General features: G+C 36.3%; 1 protein-coding gene across 3 annotated transcripts in view; it reads left to right on the top strand.

Annotated features, from left to right (window-relative positions):
• Window positions 1-13,431, top strand: part of JMY (junction mediating and regulatory protein, p53 cofactor) — a 57,541-nt gene that overhangs the window by 22,249 nt on the left and 21,861 nt on the right. Inside the window, exons 3-5 of one of the 3 annotated variants that reach the window (XM_015848570.3) lie at window positions 2,209-2,359; window positions 4,379-4,548; window positions 12,220-12,385. In XM_015848570.3, the coding sequence (XP_015704056.2) occupies window positions 2,209-2,359; window positions 4,379-4,548; window positions 12,220-12,385 (487 nt within the window). Of the gene's footprint in view, window positions 1-2,208; window positions 2,360-4,378; window positions 4,549-7,249; window positions 7,447-8,605; window positions 8,724-12,219; window positions 12,386-13,431 lie in introns of those variants that run through there. The other 2 variants (XM_085528832.1, XM_085528831.1) reach the window with 2 other exon arrangements.

Raw genomic sequence — 13,431 nt, 5'->3', positions numbered from 1 at the left:
TGGTTGCTTTCCTTGCATTTGCACGTGAGTATCTATGGCTGCTCAATGCCAGGCTCTTGGCATTACAGAAAGACAGTCAACTTCCCTGAGTTTTCTTTCATCTGTTTGACCTTCACTGCGCCTAGAGTGGTCTAAGAGGCCTTCTACTGTGAGTTAGTGTCCATAGAACAATGGATGTCAATCAGACATCTGCATAGATGAGGATTATTGCTCCTGGCATCAGCCCAGGAACCTCAGTCTTCAGGAGCTCATTTGAAGTTCCTATTAATAGTAAGAGTGAGTGACTCTTGTCACTTAGTCTTGCACTATCCCATCAGAGTTTGTTACTGTGACCCTGAGATACCTCTGTTTGGCACAGGTTACAAATCATTGTTGGGGCAAGTAGTGTACTCTAGTCTCCAGTTGTGGGTATCTCCATGGTTGTCAGTACATTCACAAATGCTGCTAAGGCAAAGGCTGCCTAGGTTTTTTGTGCCTTGTCAAATGAATAACCTCAGTGTGAATGATAGCATAGATGTTGTAATTTGGATTGCAGCTAATGAGAAGATGCTTCCTGTTTTCTGTTACCTGTAAATATTTGATGTCTGGAACAGTGATGCAGTAGTATTGGAAAATGCTAAATCTCTAGCCTATGCTGTGTGTGAATAATGTTTTGGCAGGCAAAATTGGATGAAGAAATATCAAGAAATGCTATATTGAGGCTTCTTCTAGAAGTGGTGGCTAGCAATAGTGTTACTCACACTACTTGGTGATCCAATTTCAATTTCCACATCAAATTATGTAATCACTACCCAAGAGTATTAAAGGAAGGTTTCTAACTGTATTACTTTTACCCTGCTTCTCAAAATTTTTTTGCTTAATAGTTCTGTGTAAAGCATTAACTCTGCCAGTGATGGTTTCTTATTTATACCTATGGTTTTACTTCTGTTTTGAAATTCTTGTCTGTCCACTCATAATCGTTACCTGTGGAAATTGTGATATATATATATGTGCTTCATTGGATTATGTGTTATAAGATGTCTGGAAAAATTAATATTCACTTACACTTGTTCACATTTTTATTTTGCCTGTTGTCTTTTCAGGGTTTTTAGAAACATGTATGAAATAACTACTTCATATATATATGTACATACATATAAGTAGATTAAAATACTGTATTAAACTACTTCGAACATTTTTTGAGGATAGAAATTATCTATATAAATTTGTTTCTAAAGATCATCCCTGTATGGAATGAGATAAGCGGACATGCAGAAGTAGATGCTGAATAATCACTAAAAAGCCTACTATTTGTACTGAAAGTAAAAAGTGGAATGGCTTTTTGACTGAAGCTTTGTGAAACTGAGATGAGACATTTTGACATTTGAGACGTTAGAACTTCAGGTTAAATATCTGGTTGCACAGAGGGCTATGAGTTTTCAGTTTGAGGATTTTTGTCTTAAGTAGTGAGGTATCTTTTTTTACCAATATAAATTGAAAATATTCAGAATTAAGGCTTTGGAATTGTAGGTTTCAGCATAAATGTGTACTGCCTTAGATATCTAGTTTTTGGGTTTTTTTTTTTTTTTTGTTGTTTGGTTGTTTTTTTTTTTCAATTGGACTGATGATAACATCAACTTTTAAGAAGCATGTACAAAAAATAGAGAGACAGCTACATATTTTTTTAATTTGTAAAAGAAATCCCAGTTCTCTTGCTGGCTTCAAAAAGTTATTAGTTAGAATTAAAATAGCCTCCATTTTAGGAGTGGAAAAAGTATTTAAATTCTCAGTTGCTGGGGAAATATGTTTTAAGTCATCATTAAAACAAAGAGTTCCTAAAACTGATGATTATTTCACAGCATCCCAAGACATCCCTTTTTCCATCTTTATTATAACCTAAGAAGATTTACTTGCTTCATATTGGAATATTCTAGGCTGGAAGAAAGCCTGGATAAAGCATGCTTATTATTTGAGGATATTGTATGTAACAAGAAGTTACTGGTAAATCAGATTTTTATTGGAGTTTGTTGGTCTTCTAGTAAGAATAGTAATGAAGCCATGAATGTACTTTTTCAACAGACAGGAACACTTTTTTTCCTGTTGAATAAAAGATGTGATGATTTGTTGGTAGTTTTCTCTCCTTTTTGTTCTTTTGTTTTCTTTTGTTCTTAGCCACTGATCACTTCAGAAGCTAGCAGTATTATTAACTATGGTCTGATTTATTTTCAGATCTCAATAGAGAATGACTACCTAGGCCCCAGAAGAATTGAGAGTCTGCAGAAAGAAGATGCTGATTGGCAGAGGAAAGCCCACATGGCTGTACTTTCTATTCAAGATCTTACAGTTAAATACTTTGAAATAACAGCTAAAGCACAGAAAGGTAGTTATTTTCTATTATTCTGTACTTGAAACAAAAGACCTTTAAAGGTTAATGTTTATCATGTTCTGTACTGTCCCATTTAATTTATTTTTTTATCAATCCTTTGTGAGGAAAATGCACTTGTCATTCTTACTTGTTTTTATTTCTGTGTATGTTGAAATCTTTCTCAAATAAGTAGTTACGGAATGCCATCAGAAGCAGTCACAATATAAATTTTTAAATAGTTTCACAACTAGCTTCACAGTGGGATTTTATTAGTGGCAAATTACATTTGCAAAAGATTTAGGAAACATGGAATCCCTGATGGATTCTGTCTTCTGCATTGGATATGGTAAACCACAATAAGTGTCCATTGCGTTTCACTTAGTTTCATTTTTCTTTCCCCACTGCCTTCCAGTAAAATTTTTTTATAGCTCTGAACACTAAGCAACAGCTCAGCTTTAACTGCTCTGAAAGCAGATCTGCTCGAAAGTCTTCATAGATAGATCTTTCACAGCAGTTTTACTAAATGAGTCAGTGCAGTTAAGCAAGGACATATGGCTTGCACAGACATCTGTGCTATTATTCTTGTATCATTTTAACCAAAATAATCAGTTAATTATTGTAAACAAACCTGAGGGTGCAGGTTTTTTTTTCTCTTTCTTTGCCTTGGTGGTAGTGATTGTGCAAATAGGTGAATGTGCTGTACCCCAGAGAGAAAGTCTTTTTTGATGGGTAGGTTTCCTGTTTTCTCCCTGAAAAGAACTGCCTCGAGAAGCAGTCAATGTAAAACAACTCAAGTTAGGGTTAATGTGAGACTTTACCTTACCTAAAAATATGTTAGAAGTAGTTTAGTCACATTAATTAGAGCTAATTCTAAATGTATTTAGCTTCTGCTCTGACAAACATGGCAAGTAAAATACCTCACTAGTTAATTTAAAAAAAAATTCATATTTACAATTCCTTTCCTTTTTATTTTTTTCCACGTAATATTTTCACATACAGCTGTCAGGATCGTGAGGAAGGACACTGGAAAATGAAATGCTTGGAGATTTTTTGATAAATGTACAATTGGGGGTGCATATTGTTTTTTGTTTGCTTTATCTGGCCTCCTACTGATCATAAGGAGATCATACATAGCAAAATAATGACAGATGACAGAGGAAAAAATAGGTGAGAACAAGTAGATACTTATCTAACAAGAATGGTTGGTATTTTCTGGTGCCTAGGGACTGAATGCTACTCTTTTTGGTTGTGACTTCCATGACTTTTGCTCTGTAAAGTTAAGTGTGATCAGTGTCATGTGATTGTTCTATATGTTAAAAATGGTAAAAATCTGAAATACATTAGCCTAGATTTTTTCTGGGGCTCAGGAAGAGAAATCTGAGTCAAGCAAGGGACTGTAGCTACTCTGAAGGCTTCCTTAAGAGATTCTAGATCATCTCTGTACATTAAAGGCAGATTGTACCTTGTTATCTAATTATCCCATAAAACAATCTTTGAGTTTAAAAGAAAACATTGAATTTAACAAGCCTATTTTTGTTAAACATTATTCTTTCTGAAATGCACTTGAGGTCAACCTCAAATTTTTGTTTTAAACTGTAACTCTTATTTCACTCTGCAGATTTGTGTTAAATTTATGATTGCACTGTAGAATTTGTAAAGGGAAACTGGTGATTTCAGTGGCTGATGGTAGAGGCTTTCAGAAGCAGGAGGAATCTGGGATGCACTTCAAGACCACATGGTAACATTAAACAGTGTTTTTAAGCCAGATGTTCTGAACTTGTGGTTCAGACATTCGTATGAATAACAAAAATTGGACTTATAGTAATGAAATGGTAAACAGCAAATTACATACGTACATGAGACCTAAAAATTCTTAAACCTTGAATACGAAGGTTGTTACTCTACAGAATTACTTCTCTGCTAAGAACTTTGTATGGTTTTGGATGCAAACGTGTACAGTCTATACAGTAGAATCACTATAGAGATCTGAAGAGATGACTGATAAATTGTCTGCCTTTTTCTTCCCTTCTGTAGCTGTGTATGATCGAATGCGAGCAGACCAGAAAAAATTTGGTAAGGCAGCATGGGCAGCAGCAGTGGAACGTATGGAAAAGCTTCAGTATGCAGTTTCTAAGGAGACTTTGCAATTGATGCGTGCTAAAGAAATCTGTTTGGAGCAGAAGAAACATGCACTAAAAGAGGAGGTAATTTTTCAGTACCAATAAGCAGAAAAATTAAGCATAGTAAAAAACCGAACCTTCAGGAGTGTTGATACTCTTGAAAGAAATGAACCAACAGACATGAAACTTGCTATTTTTGGTATTTTTAGTAATATAAGTCTTTGTTTTAATTCCCCACATTCAATCATGCTAAGCAAATGAAATTTTATTGCAAGTGTGGCGGAGTCCTGAGGGGATTCACTGATCAAACCACTCTTGATAACTTTGAAAAGTTATGTCAGTCAAGTGTAGTCCCAGGTGACTGGAAAAAAGGGCAGTATAGTACTCAAATTAAGAAGGGCTGAAAAGATGACCTAGGGGTCTACTGACATCTCACCTCAGTGCTGGGGAAGACCTTGGATCAGATAATCCTGGGAGATACACTTAGGCATATAGAAGAAAGGGAGCTGATATGAGATGTCAGGCATGTGCAACTTTTTTTTTTGACATGGTCCCCATAGCACCCTTCTCCCGAAATTGGAAAGATACAGATTTTATGAGTAGAATGGTTTGGTGGATGAGGAACTGGTTGTGAGATAGTACCCAGAGAGTTTTGGTCAATGGCTTGGAGATCAGTGACAAGTAGTGTCCCTCAGGGGTCAGTACTAGGACTAGTGATCTTTAATATCTTCGTCAGTGACATCATCAGTGGGATCAAGTGCACCCTCAACAAGTTTGTGGATGGTACCATGCTGTGTGGGTGCAATTGACATGCCTGACAGACTAGATACCATCCAGAGAGACCTAGACAGACTCAGGAAGTGGGCCCAGGTGAATCTCGTGAGGTTCAATAAATCCAAGAACAAGGTCTTGCACCTACTTTGCAGCAATCCCTGCTATTAATATGAGCTGGGAGGTGTAAGGATGGAGTCCAGCTATGCTGAATAGAACTTGGGATGGCAAGCTGAACATGATCTCTTACTGCCCAGAAAGCCAGCTGGATCCTGTGGCACATCAAAAGAAGGGTAATCAGCAGGTTGAGGAAGCAAATCCTGCCACTCTGCTCTGCATCTGTGAGATCTCATCATGAGTACCACATCTGTTTTTGGAGTTCTTAGTACAGGGAGTGCTTGGGACCCATTGTGCATCCAGAGGAGGGCCATGAAAATAATCCAAGGGAGGGAACACCTCCCCTGTGAGGGCAGGCTGAGGGAGCTGGGTCTGGGGATGAGAAGGCTCCAGCAAGAACTGTTAGTGGCTTTTCAGTATCTAAAGGAAGGCTATAAGAAGGAAGGGGTTAGACTCTTCAGCAGAGGCTGCTAAGTTAGGAGGGGAGAGGGTTTCAGGCTAAACAAAGAGGGATTAAATTGGATATAAGGAAGACATTTTTTTATTATTTTTGATTAGTGAGTGATTATTGAGATGTGAAGAAGCATTTGGGACTAAACAGAGAAAAAAGACTGCTGTATATAAGAATGATGGAGATCTCTGAAGTGAAAGGTAGGGGGCTCTGTGAAAAAGGAACAAGAAGCATCTGGTGGGTGTGCATCAACATGGTGCTTTGGGATGCTGTGTAATAAGTTTGAAGATTAAAACAAGGTGATTGGGATGATATGGGGGGGTTGGAACTACATGATCCTTGAGGTCCCTTCCAACCTGGGTCATTCTGTGATCTGTGATTCTGTGGTATCACGACCATCTTCTGTTCTGAAATGCCTTTTTTATTGCTTTAAAAATGGGATAGCTCTAAGTATGCAGAGGCTGTATATTATAAAAAATTTCTTTTTAGCAACAGTGACAGTGAATTGGAACAGGCTGCCCAGGAAAGTGGTGGAGTCACTGTCCATGGAGATTTTCAAACAGAGAGTAGATGTGGCACTGAGAGACATGGGTTAGTAGACATGGTGGTGATGGGTCAATGACTGAACTAGATGATCTTAAAGATCTTGTCAGACCTTAGCGATTCTGTGACAGATGTGACTTGGAATACTGTGTGTTGGAAGAAGGGTTGCAGTCTTATCATAGTTTTCATTCAGTATGTTAATGAAATACTTTTTTTTTGTCTCCTAAAATGCTTTACACTTAAGTATACAGAAAGCTACTACATTTTTTTGTTTGTTTGTTTTGTGATGTCAAAATAAAGGTAGAATTCATAAATGGTATGGTGGGACACTTTTGCTATAAAAAATGATTCTACAACACTGTAGAAAGATGGGTGGTTTCTGGGAGTATTTGACATGGTCATGCACCACATCCTTGTCTAAATTGGAGAGAGATGGATTTGAAGGTTAGCCTATTTGGTGAATGAAAACTGGATGGTTATAGCTAGAGAGTTCTGGTCAACAGCTATACATTCAGATGGTGGCTGGTGATGAGTGTTGTTCCCTGGGGGTATGTCTTAGGATGGGTGCCCTTCAGCATTTTTACCAACAGTGTAGACAGTGAGACTGAGTACAGACTTAGCAAATTCACTGTTGACACCGAGCTAAGTGGTGCAGTTGATGCAGTGAAAGGAAGGGATGCTATCCAGAGGGACCTGGACAGGCTTAAAAAATGGGCCTATGAGAACCAACTATGAGGTTCAACAAGGGCAAGTGAAGGTGTTGCAATTGGGTCAGGGTAATCCCAGACTGGGGAGACAGGGTATACAAACTGGGAGAAGATCTCATGGAGAGCAGCCCAGTGCAGAAGGACCTGGTGGTTCTGGTGAATGAAAGGCAGACATGAACCAGCACTATACTTGCAGCCCAGAAGGCCAAATGTGTCGTGGGATGCATCAAAAGAGGAGCTGCCAACCAGGAGTGGGCGGTGATTGTCCCTCTCTACACTGCCCTCGTGAGACCCCACCTGCAGTACTGCATCCATGATTAGAACCCCCAGCATAAGACAGGTGTGTGGGTCTGTTGGGGTGAGTCCAGAGGAGGTCACGAAGATGGTCAGAGGGCTGGAACACCTCTCCTGCAAGAAAGGATGAGGGAGTTGACCTTGTTTGGTTGGTGAAGAGAAGCCTCTTGGGAAACCTCATTGAGGCCATCCTGTTACTTGAGGTGAACTTAGAAACAAAAAGGAGGCAGACTTTTTGCATGGCCCTTTTTTTTTTTTTTTACAAAGGGGATGGTTTTAAACTGAAAGAGGGGAAAGAGGGAGATGTAGGTTAGATGTCAGGCAGAAATTCGTTACTTAGGGTTTGGTGAGGCACCTTTTTTCAGCCCTCCAAGCCTGGTGGGTACAGCTGTTAGGTGTTCTGCCTACCAGCTATGCCAGATGTGTACAATTCAGAAGACTCTCAATCGTTTTGTTTGGACAAAATCTGTATTCATGAAGTATGAAAACCAGCTAAAAAGTCATGTGAAAATTCTCATTAAGAGATTGTATTAATTATGAAGTTGTTTAGTTGGAACTGTAGTTTCAGGGAAGAATATCTGGAGTCCTATTTGATCCTTTTGAATTTTCACGTATGCCATTTTGTGGATAAAAGAATGTAAAACGGCTGAGGTTAGCAGTTGAAATTCAAGATCAAAGTTTTCTTTTTAATACTTCTTTTTAATTTCTTTCTCACTGTGACAAAGTCTTAAAAAATAATAAATCAAAAATAGTTTTTGGTTTTTTTTTTATGCATAGACTTTTTGATTACTACTCTAATTACACATCAAAAACTCCTCGAAGAAGCTGTGCATGTCAGTGATGATGTCTTTGAATTAGGTAGTGTCTTCTGAATTTTAATAAAGTGCTGACTTTAATATTTTAATTTAGCTTCTCATAAGTTAGTAAAGCTGTATATACAGAAATTGTGTAGCTGGAAGTATAGAGTAATGAGTTGCAGTGGAAGAAGCTACATATGGGCTCTAATTTAGTACACATGGATACTTGGGATTTGAATCTTGTTTTAGAAGTCTGAATTTCAGTTTGTGTTAGGCCAGTAGTTACCAGTTTGTTTAACAGCTGAAACTGTTTGCATTATTGCTATCAGCATTATTGCTATTAGTATTTTTTCTTTAAATCAAGAGTAGAAATCGACACAAGCTGCACTTAGATCTTTTTATTTTCCTGTTTAATACCTTTGTGAATTCCTTTTGTTATTCTGAATTTTGTTTGAGGGGAATGATGAAAACTTTCCTTTGAGGCAGACCAGAGTCTGTTTTTGTGGACTGGTTCCCAAGACATGTCCTCCTGACAGTAAACAGAAACATTAAATCACAGTGAGAATCCTTTGTAATTCTGTAAGTATGTGAAATAGTTTGGACAAATGGAAATGTGTGACTGAACACTTACAAACCAACAAGTCTCTTCCTGCGTATGTAGGAATCAGTAACTAGTCTTGTTTTGTTTTTTTTTTTAATTTTATTATTATTATTTTTGCTTAGAAGTGTATAGTACAGTTATAAACATTCACTTCAAAACACTTCAAATGTCCATGGTAAATGGTTAGTGATATTTTCATAAAGGCATATTCCAACCAATTACTGGTTGGGTTCTGTAATTTTTTTGTGTAGTTTGTAATTGAAGTTTTTTTTCCTTGTGCAATGAGCCTAAATGGAAGATACATTTACTTCGAATGACTTTGAATATTTAAGCTTGTATTGAATTTCATGACTGTTATTTTGCTTTTGTCTGTGCTGAATGCATCAGCAAAAATAAAAATATCATTTAATGATTCTATTCAATAAAAGCTGAAAGAGTCTTTTCTAGAAAGCTTTTTTTTCTTTTGTTAGGAGCAACATATGTGTTAGCAATGGATACCACTTTTACCATTAGTTCTGTGTTCTCTTTGATTTTTAAAATTGTTTTTGTCATCATAGTATGTTATCTTAGAACATGTGTTAAAGTTCTTATCAGTAGCCTTTTATCCTTATTTGAGTCTGCATTCTGCCATGGAAATGTTAGGAAAACTTAGTTCCTGCTTAAGATCTCCACTTAGTCTGAACGAGGCAACAAAGAAACATTGTTACTCCAATTAAAGTCACATAGATTCAGTTATTTGTTACAGTGAGTACAAGAAGTTGAGGCATATCAGGAAATTGAACTCGATCTCCTCAGTTCTAGTCATTCATCCAGCTGCAAAATATTTCTTTCCTGTAATCACATTCTCACTTAGAAGTTCCTGATATTTTTTCCACTGGGTTGGGATTAGTTACATGCTCACAAATGACAGAAATTAAAGGTTCAATTTCCTTTTTTCATTTATATTGTTTATATTGCTTAAATATCTGAACTGTAAAACGATATTCATTGCACATTCCTGTTTCACGTGAAAACTGAATGTAGTGATGTTGAATGCCTTAAATGGATCGGATAGGTGGCATGTATGCTTGCAGGGCTAAGATTTGGTTGTCAGTTTGGCCTTTATGTTGCACACACTGGTGCAGCTGAAAGAAATTTTGAGCTGCTGTAACTTCATTTGCTGATACTTTGTGTCTGTTCAGTCTTTGCAGTGTCTGTGGACCTAAAATCTGTGAACATTTTTTTTTTTGAAGAAAGGTTTAGGTGAATTTCACAGTGCATTTCCACTGACAAAGCATGACTTCTGAGCAGTGGTAGAACTTTAAATGACATTGCATTAATTTGCTGGGGGGAAAACATATATATTTATTAAAACATATTACTAATATATTACATATATATTGTAATAATACTGATATAGTATATACATTATAATATATATAATTATATATTACAGTAAGAGCATCCTTTTAATATGTCCTTTTTAATTATTTTTTTTTTTTAATTTATTTTAATTTTAAAATGACACTGGAGTGTCTCTTGCAAGCTAGCCTCAGTTAAAAACTGGGAAATTCAGAAGAAATAAGTTCTGCTGCCCTAAAAACTTGCCATCTTTATTTTGTTTACTGATTTGATAATAATTGGCTATGGAGATGGTAGTAGACCATCTTAACAAGATATACTGTGTCACTGATATAAAACATAAGAACTATGTGTTTTTGATTGTAAGATTTATGATAAACACAGACTTTTCATCTTTTCTGGCTGGTATCTGAGGGGAAAAAAACGCATTCAGATAGTGTAGTAGCAAATTTTAAGAATAGAAATTCTAAGAGTCAATTCACAGTTCTTCCATCTGTTAATCTCAGACAAAACAAAGTGTAATTAAGGGAGATGTTTCCTCACTCTTTATTAAACTGTGAAATCTGACAGTGGATAACGATTCAGATGCTAAGAGCTTACACACTATTAAAGAGGGGGATAGGGCAAAGTCATGTAGTAAAATCAAGGGAGTGTATTCAGCATAAAAGGCTGCTCGAGAAGTCTTGAGCTGCAAGATGAGAGAGACTGAACCATTTTGTGTTAAACCATTTTGTGTTGCTGCTATATTTCATCTTTATGGATATTTGCTATTCCAAACTTTGTCTGAAGGAATAAGATACTTTTTTTGTGTTTGATTCAGTACAGGGTTTTTTCTGATCTAGTGTAATTATGTCTAAATATATATGATAAATTAAACCTAGAAAACTGTTCTGTGGTTATGGACAGCCTTGGTCCCTCAAGAGACCATCAAAGTGTAAAAATCCAGTAGCAAGTTTTTGGTTTTTTTTTTTTGTTTTTTGTTTTAAATGTATAGTTGGATAGATCCTTCATTTTCCCTTGGCAGATGTCCCGTTTTAGTGCTGGAGTCACTATCCTGTGGTAACTGGATCCCCTTCTATTAGAACATTAAGACAGATTGCAAGTCTTCAGTAAAAATTAGATTTACTTTCATCCTTTGTATCGGGGAAACTGTAAGGCATGAATTTTTGAGAAGGTAGAGAGTTTGATTGTGACCTTAGCAGTTCTGTGTGCAAACTGTAGAGCTGCATGGCTTAGAATTTGCTCTGAAGTGAAAATATAAGTGTTTCTTAAATGTGATCTGATTGGCCAACTTTTTAGATAACTGACAATATTTAAATACTGTTTTGCTGAATGCATGCATGCCTGCCTGAAGTCAGGAGAGTGACCTAAGATCATACTTGGTGTTTCTTGTGTTGCTTTTTCAGACTAGAGCCCCAAGTAATTATTGAAAAACATACTAGAGCTTAACTACTCCTTTTTTTGTTCTTTGAAAGACTCCAGAGATTCTCTACATTCTGAGGGGATAGACCTTGGTATTTTCTTTTTCTTTTTGATGGGTTGGGGTGAGGGGGTGTGTTTTTTCCTCTCCAGCTGCAACACTAGACAAAAGTTAGGATTTTTTTTAATAAATATTTTGAAAAAGATAGTATAAAGAGCTTTTTTTTTTTTTTTCTTTTTTTAAATTTTGAAATAAGCTTCTCAGTAAAGTTTCCCTGTTTGTGCCACCTCTCATTTTTTTCCCTGCTTCAGCTACAGTGATAATTTTGAGGTAGTTTTGTAGATGCCATTTTTTGTTTGTTTGTTTTTAATTGAAGATAAGGACATAGAATCTCTTGTGAGAATCAGGTAGGAGAGTAAGAGTGATAGGGTTATTTCACACTGCTTACTATGTAGTTTAGCACTTTAGCCATCAGGAGTAATCTACCATATTGAAAAAAATGTCAAGTATTGTAGTTGCCTAGTAGTGTGTGGGTCAAAACCAGCCTTCTGCTCTTGATGTATTCAATTTTAACATGCCTTATTTAGTATACTAGACTGTACCTGGCTGTAATGATAAAATCTGTCGTTTTATTTTCTTTATCCTGAATGTGTGTATTTATTCTTTTTTTTTTTTTTTTTTTTTTTTTTTTTTTTTCCCCTCTTTCCACTTAGATGCAAAGTCTGAAGGGTGGTACAGAAGCCATAGCCCACTTGGATCAGTTAGAAGCCGACTATTATGATCTGCAGCTTCAGTTATATGAAGTGCAGTTTGAGATCTTGAAATATGAAGAGTTGCTGCTGACAGCACAACTTGAAAGCATCAGAAGGCTGATATCAGGTACTTTGTGCATTTTAACTTTACACATCATCTGAAAAAAAGATAATTCTCTCATGGGAATGAAATGAGAACAGTTTCTCTACCATGTGACAAGCTGGATATTCAAACATAAGTGCTCTTAAATTAAATTTATGCTTGTTTATAGGCAATAAAAATACAGGAGCTTTAGCATGGTTCTCATTGTCTGTGTTTGAAAAGTAGCAAATAAGATTCTATGTAAAGTTTAGGAAAACTAAATTCAAGCAGGAAGAAATGTCTTTATTGCTGGTCTGATGTGATTAAAAACTTGCACTCATTGCTTAAAAGTGACTGGTTTCCAAAAGATCTTCCTGTAAAACAGAATTCTTCAGCAAAATCTTGAAGCTGCTTTTATCACAGTCACATTGGTGTAGAGCAGTGGTGCAAGCCTCTTATTTCCAAACTGTCTTGTGTAATCAGAAACTAAAGAAATGGTATAAGGAAACAGTACAGTGTTTTTGAATTCTTCTGTCTCTGGACCCTTTTATGCTTAATGGTTTTTATTCACATAAGCTCTTTTTTATTATTTAGAGTATAGGGCTTATGTAGCCTTTTCTTTTTTTAAGGATAGAAAAGTCATTTGAAAGAGCAGAGATGTGAAGGTAGGTTGTAGTTGCTTCTGGAGAATGAGAAAACATGGAGTACTACTCCACATTGCTCTTGCTGTTGTGTAAATGTCCTACCTTCAGGCTTGTGATGGCAACAAAGTTAACTGCATGTGTAGGAGCTGGGGATTGAAAATTATCAAGTGACATAAATGGAGAGTAAGACCTTTAACAGTGTGTCTTTGTGGAAAGTTTGTTGTTGCTGTATGCATATTGTTGTTTGTGGTTGAGTAGTGAGTAGTGATTAATTATACCAAAAGAACACACTTGAACATGAGACTGAGAAGAAATTTATCAGAAGTTTGTATCAAAATCCTTCCATGTAGTGATACCAGAGGGCCTTCAGAGATCAGGTCTCCTGCTAAAACATAATTGGTCAATGTAAGTTTTAACAAATCTTTTCTCTAGAAATCTTAAAAAAAA

The sequence above is a fragment of the Coturnix japonica genome, chromosome Z (assembly GCF_054131305.1).
Source record: "Coturnix japonica strain WE chromosome Z, WE-NBRP24, whole genome shotgun sequence".
Lineage (NCBI taxonomy): Eukaryota > Metazoa > Chordata > Aves > Galliformes > Phasianidae > Coturnix > Coturnix japonica.
Note: the sequence above shows the minus strand (reverse complement) of the source record. Positions and strands in the feature narration are given on the sequence as shown.